The following is a 17871-nucleotide window of genomic DNA, read 5'->3' as shown; positions in this document are numbered from 1 at the left end:
GAGTCCACATTAATGACACATGAGACCAAGTAACTGTTTTAGTGGGAGGAGCAGCTATGCCATGTATCACAGGATGCATAGAGGCTTTCCTGGGCTCTTGTAGGAAGCCTCTTCTCCACAGCTTTAGCAGCCAAGTGTGTCTCTGTGTTAGATTGCCCAGTGTCTGTTGAGAATCACTGCTTGGGCTGAACTAAATTTATAAATACATGAAACCTAGAAGAGTAACAGACTGTGAAAGCCACCTAGAGATACTTTATTTTGTCACTTGTGTACGGATCATTTTAAAGGAAGGAAAATACTGATCAAAGAGAGAGATTACCTTTAGAAGTCAAGCTTTTTTTTTTAAAAAAAAAGGATATTAAGTTTTTTTATGTGAAAGATTGTCACATACTAAACCCCACGCTTATATGATGACTATTTCTAGAGTTGGCCATGTACTGCCTCTTCCATTTGCTCTTCTCTGGAAATTACCAAGAGGGCTTCATTGATCTCATTTCTGTGTCTTCTCACTGCCCTACAATGCAGTCTCAGATCACCAGCTTTCTTCTGGATTCTGAGTACTTTTCAGCTGGCCCTTCCATTGTTACTTTGAACAGTTGAGACTTTGAGCCGGTCAAGAGTTTATCAGACGATGTGCTTTGTGGTCCCATCAGCAGGGCCCTGGTTGGGTGGTCCATCTTGGCATTTGGTCTTCTGCTTCTGTGACGGATACTGGGGAAGGGACCATCCCTCAACCCCAGTGTGTGGTCTTCCCCTCTCATTTCCTCTTCTGCCTTCCCTTCCCTTCTTTGCATTAGTCACTGGCAGATAAATGCATTGCTATGGATGTTGCTGCTCTCCTTCCCTTCCCATAAGCCTTTTAGCTTGAAGGTATTTATCAGTAACGATTTTCGATTTATACTATTTTGGTGACATTTGGAGTGTCAGTTGTATTCATGCTGGACAACATCATCCTTTCATTTTGAAAGTGAGTAGAGTCTTGAGACACCAGGGTTGTGTATAGTTCTAGGAACATGAACATAGTCTGGCTAAGGGCTGCATCTTCTCCATATCCAAGCTGTTGTGAGATTCAGGGCTGACATGACTGATCCTTTTTTTGTCAAACATCATGACATCATGCTCCTAAAATATAAATGTTCATCTTGTTTTGTATGTAAAGACATCATATTCCTAATTCCATAACTTAGACTAATGAGCTTACTCACACCGTGGTATATTATTAGTATGTGATTGTCAGTGCTCTGCCTCAGTAGAATAATTAGAAAAGAAAATCAGATACTGTCCTTTTGACCAAGAAATTATTCTTTGCCCAAAAGAACGTTAGTGCCTACCATGGGAATTGTGATAAATACTTTTTAAAACTATATGGAGATATGAAGCTAACTGAAATTTTTCTCAGTCTTTTTCTAGAACCAAGTTGATATATCTTAGGAACTAGCAAGAAATTTCCCCTTAGGGTGTGCCAGAAGAGGAGCAAGTAGTTTTGATAATGAAATGAGACCTTTACTGGAATATTTCTAGAGTAACTGTAATAATTCACATAATTGACTTGAGAAGACAGGAAAGGAATTGGTTTTCTTTGAATGTCTATGTTTGGGGTAATACTGGCAGCAGAAACTCGAGAGCCCATCCTTATTTTTCTGTTTCCACCAGTGATAATCCATTTTATAACCAAAATAACAGGGGTGTGATTTTTATTTTCATTTGTAGGAGGTGGCATAAACTGAGACTGCGGGACAAATCGAAATGCCTAAAGCTGGATGAGGAATCTGAGGAAAGCGATGCTGAATTTGATGAAGGTTTTAAAGTACCTGGTTTTCTGTTCAAAAAGCTCTTTAAGTATGTTTATTCTGTCCTTTGTATTTGTCACCAAGTCATGTGTACAAATTAATGTTTTAGGAATTACACTGTAGTTACCTGTGGGCCCTTAAGGTACTTGCAGCAATTTATTGCAAATAGAGACACTGTCAAATGAAATTTTAGCCACATGCTGTTCATTAAAATTAGATGATAATAAATTGACTAAAGTGTGTAGTGGGTATGTTTGTAAGCTGATGAATCTATATGGGCCTGTCTCAGCAGACTAAAAGCAACACATTTAAAAGCCTTGCCATTCAATTATTTTTTTTTTCAAGTTAATTTTAAAGAACCAAACTTTTAAATTCTTAAATCAGATTAATTTAATAAGAGTTATATACTAAAATCAATATCAAGAGTTGTTTATTAAAATCAAACCTTGGGGAAGTTTTTTTTTTTTTCCGTTCTATGTAGATACAAAAGACTGTTGAGCTTATATTCTAAGTGTCTTATATCGTACCTAAGGGTATAATACTTTTGAGCTGACCAAATGTGCATCTAAATATTTTATGTAGATGTCATTCTCATATCAAAAGAGAACCCATAGGCAGCACCTCAAGGATTAAGTTGCTGTTGGAAGCTGACTTAAGTTCCACTTGTAAAGCACCGGATGCTGCCTGATAATTGCCAGCTTGGTCTATATGGCTGGGGTGGGGGGGAGGGGGTCTCCCATGATGAATGTAAAGACCCAGGAACATTTTCAGCCTCCTCACTCCTGGGATTTACTTAACAAGATGCTTTAGGAAGACTTCTTAAAATGCCTATAGGAAGTTAAACCATTAAATAGCTTCTTTCTCTTTTGTATCATCAATTTGTAGTCCAGAGCAGGATGCAAACTTCTTTCTGTGAGATAATTAAACTTAATGTCCTTTATAAATTCACCTGTCAACCATGACTTAAACTCGTGGAAGATACCTATTTTAAAAACAGCATGCTCTTATATTTCCTCTCAGAGAACTTTGTGTATGTATATCTGTATACATATACATATATATACACATACATACACACACACACACACACACACACACACACACACACACACACACATGTACATATACATTTGGAGTGCTAGGGACAGAACCCAAGGCCTTGCTTATGCTAATCTAGTCTAGTGCTCTACTGCTGAGCCACAACCCCAGCGCTATATTAAAGTTTTAATTTCTTTCAGTATTGGGAGAGGTCAGAGAGGCAGAACAATTCTTTTATCCTGCTAAGCATATAGCAAAGCTGAGCCCTCACTATGTGAATCGACTTGGTGGAGTGGCTGTAACTGGACAGAAGAAGAAATGTATAGGAAGCAAAATCTAAAGCTCTCCAGTAATTTCTGCAGAGAAGTCATTTCGTAGCCTAGAGAGGTGACTGTTTTGTTTATTGCTTCTCCCAAATGAAAATTAACTATGGAAAGGTAAGTAATGACAACATTTATTGGCAACTCTTTTTATTTCCTCTAAAATGATTGCTTATTAAGGAACAATCAAAATAGTATCAGTGTTGAACTAGCAAAACAGAATACCCAAATTATAGATTAAATTGATTTAATAAAGACAGGATACTTCTGCATGTGTAGTAAGTGATTTGGAAATATCCTCAAGAGTCAAGTTGAATGTGCATTTCTGTGTAAATGTCAGATCTTCCAGGAAGGAAATTTCAGTTAATAGAACCAAATATCACTTACTAAAAAATGTGTTGTAGGAGTCAGTGTATTGGCCATTAGCTCTATTGTTGTTAGTTGTATAGGTATAACCTTCTTCTATTTCATATAAATACATGATATTGTTTTTAATTAACCTTAAGTATTTTCTAGAAAGTATTTTGTTTTATCTATGTCCACACAAACAGGATTTTAAATATTTTATAGATATTATAAAACTTCCATTCTGTTTCTCCTGTTGTACAAAAAAAATTAAGAGAAAGTATCTTCTATTTTTATTTGATGATTAAATTTTAGCCAAGCCAGTTTAATCTTAAACTGTAGATATATTTTTTACTGTATTTACTGCACTCTGGAGATTTGAATTAATGAGGCATGTAGCTGTACACTAGGAAGAAGAAAGTAGTTCCCATTAAATGCTATTTTCTGCAACTTCATGTTTAACCTCTAAATTTCTGTTTTGAAAATTTGCCTGACAGATGACATTTATCTGTTTGTTTTAGCAGTCATGTGACAGAACTTGAATCTTTTGACCTTACTTTTGCTCAGCCAGACTAGAAAATGCAGTCTTGGTTTATTTTGACAGTGCTAAGATACTTAGACCAATTCTCTGTGGTATTTTATGAGGCTCTCATCCCATGGGCAGAGCAGACTAGTTGTACAGTTGTTTATAAGAATCTTTAGTGTTTCTGAAGAACAAATTTATGTGCTTTTGGAAGCCGTGTTTATGAGAAGCAATGCAACCAAAATTAGTGGCTTCACTGGAACCTCAGCCCAGACCCTTCTTCAGTCAGCACGAAGCCCTACTTAGCAGGTGGTAGCTGCTTCTGCATGTGTGTTTCCTTAGCTGCAAATTTGAAGAGCTGCCTGTGCAGTGAGTGGGTAGAGAGCAGCTCAGAAACATCTTTATACAGTCCCTGCCTTTTGGTGATGCAATGGACAGGGCTGCCTACTAGTTCTTTCTCCTTAAGTTGTTTCTTTAGTGGTGCACATTGTCCGGTACACATACCTAGGTTTAGGAAGTAGAAACACCAGCAGGCATGCTGTTCCTGCCTCTCTAGGATCACACAGAAGCCAATATTCCAGCCCCATCCCAGGATACTTCCTTTCTGGGATCATGTACTGGTTACTGTTCCTTTTGTAATTACTCAATTGATGTTCTTCAGATTTTTCCCATGTTAATTGACTTTGGGCCCCAGAGAGACATTGACCTCTGTTGGATGGAAGCTGTGAGATGTGGGTTGAACACTAGAAGGTTCTGGTTCATGCCCCTGGTTGCTGCTCCTGTATTTCTTTGCACATTAGTAAGAGGAGGTCAGTTAGGATTGGGAAACTCAGGGTGCACAAATTTTTTTTTTAAAGGTGTTTTGTAATTGGTCTCTTTCAAAAACAGAAGTAGACTCAGTTCATTAGCCAGCCTTTATTCCAGTTAGGATTTTCTGTGTCTTAGCCTGCTTGACATTGGAGCCATTTGTTGTGGGGACTGTCCTATATGTTACAGAATGCTGACAGCACCTCTAGCCCCTGTTCACTAGTACTTTCCAGTTGTACTTTTCCTTGTGACAAAAATGTCTTCAGATAATGCCAGCTTTATTCCCCAGATAGTCCCCAAGTTGTGAACTATTGGTTCAGATTATTTCCAAAGGAACATCATTTTGGAATCCTACAGTTCTGGATTTCAGTTCTGGCTTTCTTAAAAACAAAACAAAACAAAACAAAACCAAACCTGTGTGACGTTTGGCCAGTTAGCATTCTCAGCATTTGTTTCCTACCTATAAAATGTGTTGACAGTTGTGCAGGTTGAGTGAGATGCTGACCTCTTGACCATGGCCTCCCCAGCAAAGGGCTCCTCACATGGTAGTCACTGTTTTCTGATGACATACCACATTAGTGGAACTTGTCATTTCCCTCCCCCCTCTGAACTAAATGATCTTATATCCATACTTCATTGGGGTTTTTAATCCTTTCTCTAAAGTACATATCCAATATATCTGCTATAATTGGCAAACTTCGTAAGCAACAAACTTATCAACTTTATAGATATACTAATGACAACAGCAAGTCTAAAATTGATTTACAAAATTTTGAGGGGAAATTAATTATGACATTTACTGAGAAGAAAGTAAATAAAATCAGCCTAACATGAACTGAAGTGCAAAGTGAGACTTTGTGTGTGCACGTTGGTACTGGGTCTTGAACTCAGAGCCTTCTATTCTTATGTGGTGTTTTCTGCTCAAGGATGGGCACTCTACCACTTGAGTCCCAACTCTACTTGTGACTTTTTGCTGGTTAATTGGAAATAAGTCTCAGATTTATCTGCCCAGGTTGACTTCAAACTGGGATCCTCAGATTTCAGACTTCTCAGTAGCTTGAGGTTACAGGGGGAGCCACCAGTACTCAAAATGAGATTTTAAGTCAGCATACCATTTACCCGAGTAAATGTTAAGGCCATAAGAGAACAGCTATATACATACTTTCTTTTATTGTGGGTTGCTCAGTAGCCTTGCTTTATGGCTTTGAGTGAAAATAATACATTGGCTTTTATCTTTTTAAGTTAGGTAGTTTTTCCAATTAGGTAGCACTTTCTACAGTGTTATGATGCTAATTCTTTTACTGCCAGAAAATGTTTTCACATTATTCCTTTTTCTTAAGAAAAACTCCACTTTATGTTTATAGATTAAATTTTCCACTGGTGGGGAAAGGAAAACACCAGCTCCTATTTGCTTTGAGAGGAGAAAGTGATATATTGTTTCCTTTTGACCTGTATTCCTTATTTAAAATTTTAACAGCTCTGATCCTTTTGTACCTATGATAAAATCCCTGAATCAATTTCTGCTTTAAAATATTAAAAGACCTTTTGTATTATTGAGCCTTTAAACTATTCTTTTTTGCATCTGCTGGTAATATGACAGAATCATCTATTATGGACTAATTTTGAGGACAGCTCTATTATTCAGACTTGTTTATGGACTTAAAATTTAATTTAATTTTTCCTATAAAAATATAATGATTATCAAGTGACTTTATAACAGCATAAACTATAAATTGTGGTATTCTCTGTTCTGTTGATGCTATTCATTGAAAAAAAATAGAGTACTTTTTCTTGTAGAAAAATATGTTCCATACTTTATATGCTAAAAATACTTGGGATTCCTTCCCTAGAAATAGAGTAAATAAGAGGTAATAAGTTTATGCTTGTTTACCCAGCTCTTTGTAATGTTGGAAAAGAAATGAAATAGTCTGTAATTACCCCATCTATCAGTTTAATTAGAAATGTGTTAACATTCTGTAAAGAAAAATTTGTGATTTTTATGCCTAGGTGATCAAAAATGTATGATCTTATAAATATAATACTCATGTAAAACACACATCCGCATGTTTCTCTGATTGGTACTAGAACCTAGCCAAATGATTAATTCATGAGTACTTTCTGTTACGATGTGTATTACCCACTGCTTGCCATTTTCTCTTTTCTTGTTGGTGTTTGTTGTTGTAGGTACCAGCAGACAGGTGTTAGGTGGCTATGGGAATTGCACTGCCAGCAGGCAGGAGGAATTCTGGGAGATGAAATGGGATTGGGCAAGACCATCCAGATAATTGCCTTCTTGGCAGGTCTGAGCTACAGCAAGATCAGGACTCGTGGTTCAAATTACAGGCAAGTACTCCTCTGCAGACTGTCAGTCTGTGGAGCTCAATTAATATTTCATCAGATGTATTGCTGTGGAGGAGGGTCTTGTGAATTATTGATGACATTTCAATTACAATATTCCTTTAATTCTTTTAGTGGAGGACATCAAAGGAAAAATTTTACGAGACAGTGGAGCTGTAGGGCAGGAGAAATTAAACATGTAACACTTTTAATGAATTCCAGGCATTGATGCTTCATTTTGCAGATGAGCCCCACTAGATATTTTGGGTCAATACAATGTCTAAGGTTAGCTCCTGCAAATGGATTGTTTACAAACTCAATTATGTTAATATCAATAGTTTACACAATATGGAATTTTAAAGAAGACATAATACCTTTTGTTTCATTTATTAAATTTTACATTAAAATATTTGTTCTGGCAGGCAACCAGGTAAACATTACAGTAAGTACAAAGTGTATTCATGGAGAAAGTTGAGCTTTGAAGAAACCATTCCCCCTCATTTCCCTTACAGTCAGTGTGCAGATAATATTTATAGATAGCTCTTTTTTTGAATGAAGTTACTTGTCTGTTCACTGTGTTTTGGGTTCCCTTCCTGATCATTACACTACACACAAACACACACACATACACATACACACATACATTGTATGTACATATTAATGTATTACATATATTCTGTATATCCCAAAGTGAAAGCCTAAATGATGATCTAGAAAAGTATGTTTGCATTTAATCTTTATTTTTCTTAGAAATTCAGTCTACCAAGGCTTTGATATTCCAAAATAATTGTGATTTAGTAAGTCAATATATAATCTGTTCACAGTAGTAGCCCGAAATGCTTGATCTTGAAAGAAAGAACTGAGCATTTCCTTATTTAAGCTGTAAGTTGGCTTCTTGGAAATCCGGATAAAAATATTGAAGTTGTACTGGAGCAGATTTTCTTTAAATATTACATTTTACCAGGGAGTGTGAACATATTCCAGCCTATTTAGAGTTGAAAAATGAGCATTTAAGGTTCTCTTCTCCTCCCCTCTTTTCCCCTCCTTCTCCCCTCTCCTTTCCTTCTGCTTTTTTGCTCATGATTGATTCTCTACTACTTGAGCCATGTCTCCAGTCCTGGCTTATTTTGCTGGTTCATAGAAAAAAAGAAACGAGGATTTGTCCATTTGGCTTCTCATTATGATCATCAGATAGTTCTTGACTGGCTAGGATCATAGGCATGTGTCACCTGTGTCCACCTCATTTAAGGTTTTATTGCCTAAAATTGTTACTAGTGTAACATTTTAAAAGAACTCTCACTGTTCTAAATAAGCTCTTTGCTTGACTTGGCCTTTGTGAGTTTGTTGGACTGGTTTGATAGCTGGAATGTTCAAATGGTTTCTAGGTCTATGTCTCTTCAGACAATTCCTGTTATCATGAAAATTTGTGTGGATACTAATACTCTGGGCCTGGGAAACCTAAAGTCATCCCTGCAGGGTAGTTTTGATGTAAAAATTAAAACATGCTCTCCCTGGAGTGGTAACAATCCTGCTAGGAGAGAAGTCAGGCTAATAATGAGCATCAGTTGTAATCAATTAACTATCAATGCTGTATCCTCTTTTCCATAATGCTATAGTGTGCCCTATTGGACTTGTGCCAGTTCATCTTTATTTTTTTATTTTTAATTTTTAATCCAACTTTATTATTAAGGTGTTGTACAGAGGGGTACCATCTCATAAGTCAGGTAATGAATGCATTTCTTTTTTTGGACAATGTCACCTCTTCTTTCACTTTCCCCCAAGGTCATCTTTATTAAAATAGTGTTGGAAGAAATAGTTTCTGAAAATATGGCAATGTAGGAGCCCAAAACGGGGCTCTTTATGAATTGCGGTGAACTGAGGAGCTTGCTTCTTTTCCACTTAACATGCCCATGCAAACAGAGTAACGTTGTCCTAAGTTTTGTACCATGTTATCCTGTAAACCTGAGTAGACTTGCAGTTTTCTATGTTTTGTCCTGAAGGAAACAGTCGTTGAAGTCAAAGGCTGTATGCATTTCCTCTGAATGCTTGCAGGGTATGGTTGTTGGCATCCTAATCTGAGATGTGTTACAGCTTTAAAATCTGTGAGCACTGGAATTCTGCAAGTCTTTGATACCAAGAAACTTAATGGCAAAGCAGTTTGGTTATCGTTATTTAGTGCGTGTTGTATGTCTGTTGTTTTTTAAAAGATTGAAAAACACATGATTAATAAAAATGTACATTGACTGTTATATCCTGGTTCATGGTTGATATGAACACAATGTCCTTTTCTTTGTCATTCTTTTTATTTTGAGGGGCAGAGTGGGCATGTGGGTTCTGGGCCTTGCCACTTGAGCCATGTACCCACTACTTCTGGCTTTTTGCTGATTAATTGGAACTAAGATTCTTTGATTTGTCTGCATGGGCTGGCTTTTAACTGGGGCCCTCAGATCTTGCCTCCTGAGCAGCTAGGATTGCAGATGTGAGCCATTGCTGTTGACCTTTACTGCTCTTACTGTAATGATGGGTACCCTGAATTTTATGGTGGAAAGGAAGTAAATTATTTACGTTTCAAATTTCAATTACTACTCTAGTGTCTTAGTTATTATTTAATTTATCCTGAAGAATAATTATCCTAAAAAGTTAATAACATTCTTGGGTAGATATACTTTGTAATTTCCAGTGTAACTTCTAGGTTATAGCTAGCAGGTTTCCATACCATAGGTTGAAATCTTTGACCACAGAGTTATTGACATGTCCTAAATTCATTATGTAATCAATGGTAATCAAAGATGAAAGGAACTGTAGTCTGTTTGGTGGTTGATGCTAATCAATCTAGTACATTTAGCCATTTCTTAACACTCAGCTCACTAGTACCAGGGTTGGAAATGGGTGGTTCAGTTGATAAGAATGCTAATGGGTTTGATCTCCCCTTCTGTGGAACAGGAAGGATCAGGCTCTGAGATTTCAGCTGAGCATGAATATCTTGTCATTCTTCTGTTAGAGGGAGAGTGGCAGAAATTAAAGGGCATAATATTGCCAGATAGATGTTCACCCAGAAAAGAATAGTAGCATTAAATGACAGTGTGCCACCAAAAGTTGCAGTTTGCAAAAGGTTATTATAAAAGAGAAACTGCTGTGCAAAAAATAAAGGCATATGTATAGATTAATGCTTATGGGATGTGAGCTTGTTTTAAATATTTTACACAGCTTGATTGGTTGGTCCCTAATCCCTGCTAAGTGCATATTGATGATAACTCTCTTTTATTCCCCTTGGAAGATATAAAAAAGCTGGTGCATTTAATCCTTTTAAAAAGGATTGTCATCATAGAAGGGGCCAGGGGCCAGGGCAGAGTCTGCTCTCCCCAGAGAGCTTCAGGGACACCTGTCTGGGCCCTGCCTTTGGTGACAGCATGGCTAGGAAATTCTGTAGGAAGTGCTGAGTCTTTTGTAGCCTCTGACTGCTAGTCCAACCCTTGCTTCCCAGCCAAAGCCATTGACTGTATAGCAGATGGTAGGACAACTCAGGAGTGACACACATTTCCTGGCTTAAATGTTCTTTAAGTCAGGGCTTGGCCAAAAGCTCACTTTTGGGCAGAACAACCATTTTTCTGTTCTGTACAGTTTGAGTTTTAGCATTTCAAGCATTATGTGGTTTACTTTGAGTCATTTATAAACGTTGTTTTAAGTTTAGGAATAATTTAGCAAAAAATAAAAAAATAAAGATTAGACATGATCCCCAAACTCCAAACATAATCTCTTTCATATGTGGATGTATTTTTCATCCAACTGTCCAACTGAAAAAAATGTTTTTGCTAGGCACTAGTTGTTCATGTCTGCAATCTTAGCTACTCAGGTGGCTAAGATCTGAGGATCAGAGTTCAAGGCCAGTCCAGGCAGGAAAGTCTGAGACTGTTATCTCCAATTAGCTACCTAAAATCTGGACATGGAGCTGTGGCTCAAGTGGTAGAAACTAGCCACAAGCAACAAAGCTCAGGGACAGTGCCCAGACTCTGAATTCAATCCCCAGAACCGGCACCCAAAAATGTTTTCATACTCATTCCTTACCTGCTGTAGGTTGTGCCATGACATCATTCCAAGAAGGGAAGGGCCCTGCTTTTCTGTTGCCTAGGAAGAAGGCACATTGCACAGGGATAGTATGTATGAGGTCCTAAATTAGGAACAGTCAGCAGCTTGTCTGTAGAGGAAGGAACAGGAAAGGCTCTAGCAAGGAAGCTGGGGTGAAGGATGAATAGAAGGTAGCTGGGAGAGAGAAAGGGGAAGAAAGGAGCAAGCAAAGGTTGAGAAGCCAGAATATGTACTCTGTACAGATCAGGGCTGGTGGAGTAATGGATCCTGTGGCAGGCCATAGGCTAGTGACAGTGAGATAGGAGAGATGGTTGGGTGAGCAGGAGCCAGATCCTCATGGTCTTATAGACCAGACCAAGGGGTATAGACTGTCCCAAGAGCAGCAGACAGCTATTGGAGGCCTTGAAGTGAGGGGGTGTGACATCCACATTTTGCATTCAGAAATGATGCTAGATGATGGTTTTTGCTAGAGGTAGAAAGGGAGAATGATTTAGTAGAAGATGGTTGAGATAGGGGCTAATCAAGGGATGGATGCACCTGGGATGTTGAATTTGGGCTCCTGGAAAAGAGGTGACAGTTCTGTGCATTGATTAGGGAGTCCTGGGATGGGCATACTGTGAGGATGTCTGCGTGTGCAGTTAGATAACTAGTGCATGGCAGTTTGGAGTTTAGGAAAGAGATCTGGCTGGAGACCATATTGGTATTCTGGTTATATAGAGATTTGAACCAGTGGGTATTAGTGAGATTGTGGGAAGTGTGAATTGTGGATTGTGTATTTTGTGTCAGTGTTGGTGACTGTACTTCCCTAAAAGGGAAGGAAGGCAGACTGGGTGGCCCTGGACCTCTGACAGCCTTGGTTCCCAGCCATCTTCCGTAGCACTGAATGTGTATGTATTGAGTGTAGTATTGCTCTGGTGGCTGCAGTTCATTCTTTTTTGTGGCGTGAACTCAGGTAGGTTTTTTTATGCAGGTGCTCTATCACGTGAGTCACACCTCTAGCCCTTTTTTGCTATAAGTATTTTTGGATAAGATCTTAAGTTTTTACTCGGAGATGGTGTTAGATCACAGTCTCTGTCTCTGCCTTCCTTGTAGCTTGGAGATGGGCCTGAGCCCTGCCTAGCCAGCACCTGGTGCCTGGTCCTGGAGGGACCAAAGGAGAAAAGGAGGAAGGAGGGAGGGATGTCTTCTCCAGGATAAGCTCTCCCTAGGTTAGTGGGACCTACCAAGTCACCATTAATGGATGCGGGAGAGTTGTAGAGGCATCCTCTGCCCCGAGTCTTTAGAGGGTGGGGTTCCTTCATCAAGGCTGCACTGGTGGCCAGGTCCCATGAGGAGCACGTGGGAGGGAAGAGCAGCGCTGCTTCACCTGGCTTCTGTGAGGACGTAGAGAAGGGTAAGCCACAGTGACCTCCACCAGGCTCTTGGCTACCTGAATGTCAGGGATGGAGATGACTCTATAAATAGCCTTGCTTTATAAAACTTCATGAGCATTATCTTGGGCTATTAAGTAGTCCTCAGGACTATTTAATAAACTGACAGAATTTGCTCTAGGACACATTCTGAGCACTTGCAGATGTTCACTCACTCCATCCACCTGGCACCTGTGTTAAGCACTGCCACTGCTCCCATTTGAACACAAGAAACAGGCTTGGAGAGGCTAAGTGATGTGCTGACATCCTTCAGGTAGTGCATGTAGAGCTGGGGCTCTGACCCAGGCAGTGCTCCTGACCACTGGCCTGTGCTGGGCTAGTGACACAATTTGCTCAGCCCGTCCCTCATCCCTGAGCTGAACATTCAGGTCATGTCCTCCACCATTTCCATACTACGAGCAATAGTACTGCAGTGTTCATCCTGGCATGTTGAGATGGCTGGGTCAGTGTGGCTGCCAGCAAGGTACTGCCAGTGTGGTCCACCCCAGCAGTGCAGCATCCTGCACAGCAGGGAGAATGCTGCTGAGTTGTCACCATGGGTACCTTCCAAGACCCCGAACTGTCTCTGCCCTGCTCATTTCCTAGGATGGTAAAATGCATTGAAGTTCTCTGGGCTGAAAACTCAGGTAGAGTGTGAAGCTTCAGAGACACAGAGATGCTGTTCCCTTAAGTTAGGGCAGATTGTGTAGTAACATGTCTAATCTGAAATAGTACAGGAAAGAAAAGTGGTTTTGTTATATTTGTTTTGATTTTTTCTTTTCCTTTACTATAGGTGGTAACTTTTATGCATAGGTGTTTTCCATTAACTCCTACGTTCACAGATTAATGATTGGGATCATGTAGATTGTACTTACTATACATTACCTCAGTATCTTTTTTTTGTTTCTGTAGTGAGGACTGAACTCTAAGACTAAGCTTGCTACTTGAGCGTTGAGCCCTATAGACATTTTGCTTCTACTTTGTTTTGTAGGTGAGGTCTTACACTTTTGCTTAAGCCAGCCTCAGACTAGGATCTGAACCACCATATGCAGCTCATTTTTGAGATAGGGTCTTGCGAGCTCTTTTTTTTTTTCCAAACAACTTCTGGGGCTTGAACTCGGGGCCTGGGCATTGTCCCCTGAGCTTCTTTTGCTCAAGATTTAAACTCTATACTTGAGCCACAGCACCACTTCTAATTTTTTCTGTTTATGTGGCACTGAGGAATTGAACCCAGGGCTTCCTGCCTACCACTAAGCCACATTCCGGTCCTTTTGCTAGCATTTTGCCTGGATTGTCTTCAAACCACGATCTTCCTAGCTTTATATCCCCATTGCCTGGGATTATAGGCATGTACTACCATGCCTAGCCCTTTGATGTTTTTATGCTCTAAAGAAAATACTAGTAAGCTTCTGTAGCTTGGATTTTCACTGAACCATTAGAAGTTTTGTTTGGGGTAGTTGATTATTCTTTGCTGTCTTTCATGGTTATGTCTTGAACCTTTGGGTACAGGTTCGAGGGGTTGGGCCCCACCGTAATTGTCTGTCCAACAACAGTGATGCATCAGTGGGTGAAAGAATTCCACACGTGGTGGCCTCCATTCAGAGTGGCAATTCTGCATGAAACCGGTACCTACGCCCACAAGAAGGTAATGTTACAGTACTTGAGTACTCATCATTCATTTTGTATGAAAGCCCTCCATTTTTTAATACATATTTTTCCTTTGAGCCATGTAATTCTCATGTCTGTGTTTCTGTTCTTTTTATTCATTTAAAATTACACACTTGAAATTACTGACATAATTTCTGCATTTTCAAATCAATTCAGTCATGTTTGTTGTGTAGCACAATACAGCTGGACACAGGGGTAGTCTGATTGTGTGGAGAGGATCATAAGTCACATGGCTTACATCACAGTTAACTGAAAGTTTTAGGAATGTTGATACAAAATGAGCATCTCTGATACCAAATCTGAAATAGAAGGGTATTTTCTTTTCCTCAAATCCCAGGAACTGACTCAAGGTCAATGTGCTGTTCCCTCAAGGCTAATGCTCTACCATTTGAGCCACAGCTCCACTGGCTTTTTTAAAAAATTTTTTTAATGTTTGTTGGTTTTTTTTTTTTTTTTTTTTTTTTTTTTTGCTAGTTGTGGCGCTTGAACTCAGGGCCTGAGCACTGTCCTTGGACTTTTCTCAAGGCTAGAGCTCCACCACTTCCAGCTTTTTTTCTATGTATGTGGTACCAAGGATTTGAACCCAGGTCTTCTTACATGCTAGGCAGGCAAGCACTCTACCCCTAGACCAAACTCCCAGCCCCTGGCTTTTTTTTTTTTAAAGTGATTTATTGGAGATGACAGTCCCACCAACTTTCCTATGATTTTCAGTTCTCAGACTCCTGAGTAGCTAGGATTACAGACCTGTGCCATCAGCATCTGGAGAGAAGGGGGAGGGGAGAGATTCTTGGGTTTGAACTCAGGGCCCTGTTTGCCAAACAAATGTTGTGTACTTGGAGCCATGTCACCAGCCCTTTTTGATTTTATTTTTAATATAGGGTCTTTTTTTTGTGTGTGTGTGTGTGGGGGGGGTGGGGGTGGGGGTCATGGGACTTGAACTGGGTGCTGTCCCTGAGCTCTTCAGCTCAAGGCTACTGTCCTATCCTGAGCCAAGCCCCACTTCCCATTTTCTAGAGGTTAATTGGAGATGAGTCTTTTTTGCCCGGATTGGCTTTGAACCTTGATCCTCAGATCTCAGCCTCCTGAGTAGCTAGCATTACAGGCGTGAGCCACCGAGCCCAGCTTCATATAGGGTCTTATTTATGTCCAAGCCAGCTTGATGAAAGATCCTCTTATTTATGCTTCTTACAGGAGCATGAGTGAAAGATGCACACCACTACTTATAGCCTTTTATGGGTTTTATACACTTGTCTGGGCTGACCTTGCCATCATCCTGAGTAGCTAGGATTACAGGTAGGAGCCACTGTGCCTGGCTTCATATCTGAAAGATTTTGCGTACCAACAAGGCTAGAACATTCTATACCTTCTCTACCATTCTATACCTTACCCCCTATGACAGGTCACCATTAAAATGCCAGAAAGCTGTATAATAAAGTACCTTTAGGAGGGAAAGGGAAGCCGGAAAAAGAGGATGAATGATTTTTAAAATACATTGCAACTGTATGTGAAAATACAAAGAGTTTCAGTGAAAGCTGTTGATAAGAAGTTGGGGAATGAGGAAAGAGAAATAGGCTGTGTTTGGACAGTGTGGGGTGAAAGGAGGATGAATATGGTGAAAAGTGGTTTATTTGCATGGATATCAGTAGAACAGTGAAACCTGCTGCAATTGTTTCATACATGAGGGGGTGAGTACAGGAGAGTGGTGGTGAGATTGGCTGTGGTCCAGTGTAAATATGAATAGAAATGTCACAAGGATTCCCCCTCCCCACTGGGTATAGCTGATGTGTGCTAATAAAAACAGTCTATATATAAGGTATATATGAAAACACAATTTTAAAAATTTAGACTCATGTTCCAACCTGAAGACTTTATATTTACTAAGATTCCCAAATTCTTTAAAAAAAAAAAAAAATCCAAACTGGGGCTGGGAGTTTGGCCTAGTGGTAGAGTGCTTGCCTAGCATGAATGATGCTCTGGGTCCAATTCCTTGGTACCACATACACTGAAAAAAAGCCGGAAGTGGTGCTGTGGCTCAAGTGGTGAGCTCTGGTGTTGCTCTCCAGCAACATTGGTATGAGAGGGACTCCCAGGACCAGCCTGAAGTCCCACGGAGCCAAGTGAGATGGCAAGGATCCATAACCAGCCCTCCCCCAATTACCGGGGAGAAAATAACACTGAGCCAAGAGCTGTGTCAGCCATAAAAGCGCAGCAGATCTCTCTTTTATTGTGTTGGACACTTAGTTATATACTGTGGGGAAAAGAGGAGGTAGGAAAGCAAAAAGGAACCAATAGAAAAAAGGCCAAGGTGCTATCACGAAGGGTCAGGGCAAACTTTCAGGTTTTTACTGGGAGGGACCAGTGCAGGAAAGTGTGCCGGCAGAGGACCTGCGCTAGGGGGGTTCAGTTGAGTCACGTACACAGAAATACCTCAAGAGAGGTATGCAAGGAATGCCTGGCCAAAGCCCTTTAGTGGCCACTGAACTGGAATGGTGAACAGGCCCCAGAGATGGCGACCAGGCCCCAACACTCTGGCCTTGAGGAAAGCCCAAGGATGGTGCTCAGGCCGAGTTCAAGTCCCAGGACTGGCAAAAAAAAAAACCTGCAAAGTATTTTAAAGCAGGTTTCTGATGAAGGAAAAAAGAAACCTGCTACTTTGAGAATTTCACAGGCATAACTGCTTTTCACTACGCTGCTGTTTTGCTCCCCAAATCTTGGACCATCATGTATTGAAAGTTGTATTTCCTTTCTTATTTGTAGCTTCTTTAACAGCATACTACCACCCTGTAGGTGTGTAGATATCTGTCTATGTTGTATGATGTTGAGTTTTTTTCCTTCTCTCTGTTTTGCCATCCAACTGTGACTATGCATATAAGCTATGCGTCTGAAGCAGGTTAGGCATTTGCTGACTAAATCAAAGACAGGGTTTACTATAGCTTAGCAGCTTATGTTAATGACAAGAATTGGCACCTTGTTACTTTTTAGTCTTTTGCTCTCCTGGGTGTTGCTGTACCCCAGGAAAGCAGTACTAGCTGTAAGGGCTCACCTCCCTTAGATAGGCACTCAGGAGTTTCTCAATTCCAGTGTCTGTACCATGGCCCACATTGCTTCCTTTCTTCCACATCCCATGTACTTGTGATCATGTGTGAGCAAAATTTATGATACAGGTGGATCAGGAATATTTATGATTTGGTAACCCAAATAATCTGAGAAGGTATCTTGCTTATACTAGATAATAAGTTTAAAAAAAACAATAGAACTTGGGCTGGGAGTTTGGCCTAGTGGTAGAGTGCCTGCTTACTATGCATGAAGACCCAGGTTCGATTCCTTGGTACTACATACACAGAAAAGCTGGAAGTGGTGCTGTAGCTCTAGTGGCAGAGCACTAGCTTTGAGGGAAAAGTCCAAAGAGTATTCAGGCCCTGAGTTCAGGCCCTAGGACTGGCAAAAAAATTAACAAATAAAAAAATAAAACCAACCCAGAACTTAACATAGGATTCTAAAGGATAAATGGAAAGCAAATTGTGTCGCGGCAAGTAATGAGCTGGAAT

The 17871-nt window shown here is 40.0% G+C and overlaps 1 protein-coding gene across 4 annotated transcripts in view; it reads left to right on the top strand.

The window, feature by feature from the left end:
• Positions 1-17871, top strand: part of Ercc6 (ERCC excision repair 6, chromatin remodeling factor) — a 69106-nt gene that overhangs the window by 26063 nt on the left and 25172 nt on the right. For all 4 annotated transcript variants that reach the window (XM_090346766.1, XM_090346763.1, XM_090346765.1 and 1 more), the window contains 3 exons: positions 1711-1839; positions 7008-7166; positions 14165-14300. In XM_090346766.1, the coding sequence (XP_090202892.1) occupies positions 1711-1839; positions 7008-7166; positions 14165-14300 (424 nt within the window). The remainder of the gene's footprint in view (positions 1-1710; positions 1840-7007; positions 7167-14164; positions 14301-17871) is intronic.

The sequence above is a fragment of the Megascapheus bottae genome, chromosome 15, assembly GCF_031878675.1.
Source record: "Megascapheus bottae isolate mThoBot1 chromosome 15, mThoBot2.hap1, whole genome shotgun sequence".
Taxonomy (NCBI): Eukaryota; Metazoa; Chordata; class Mammalia; order Rodentia; family Geomyidae; genus Megascapheus; species Megascapheus bottae.
Note: the sequence above shows the minus strand (reverse complement) of the source record. Positions and strands in the feature narration are given on the sequence as shown.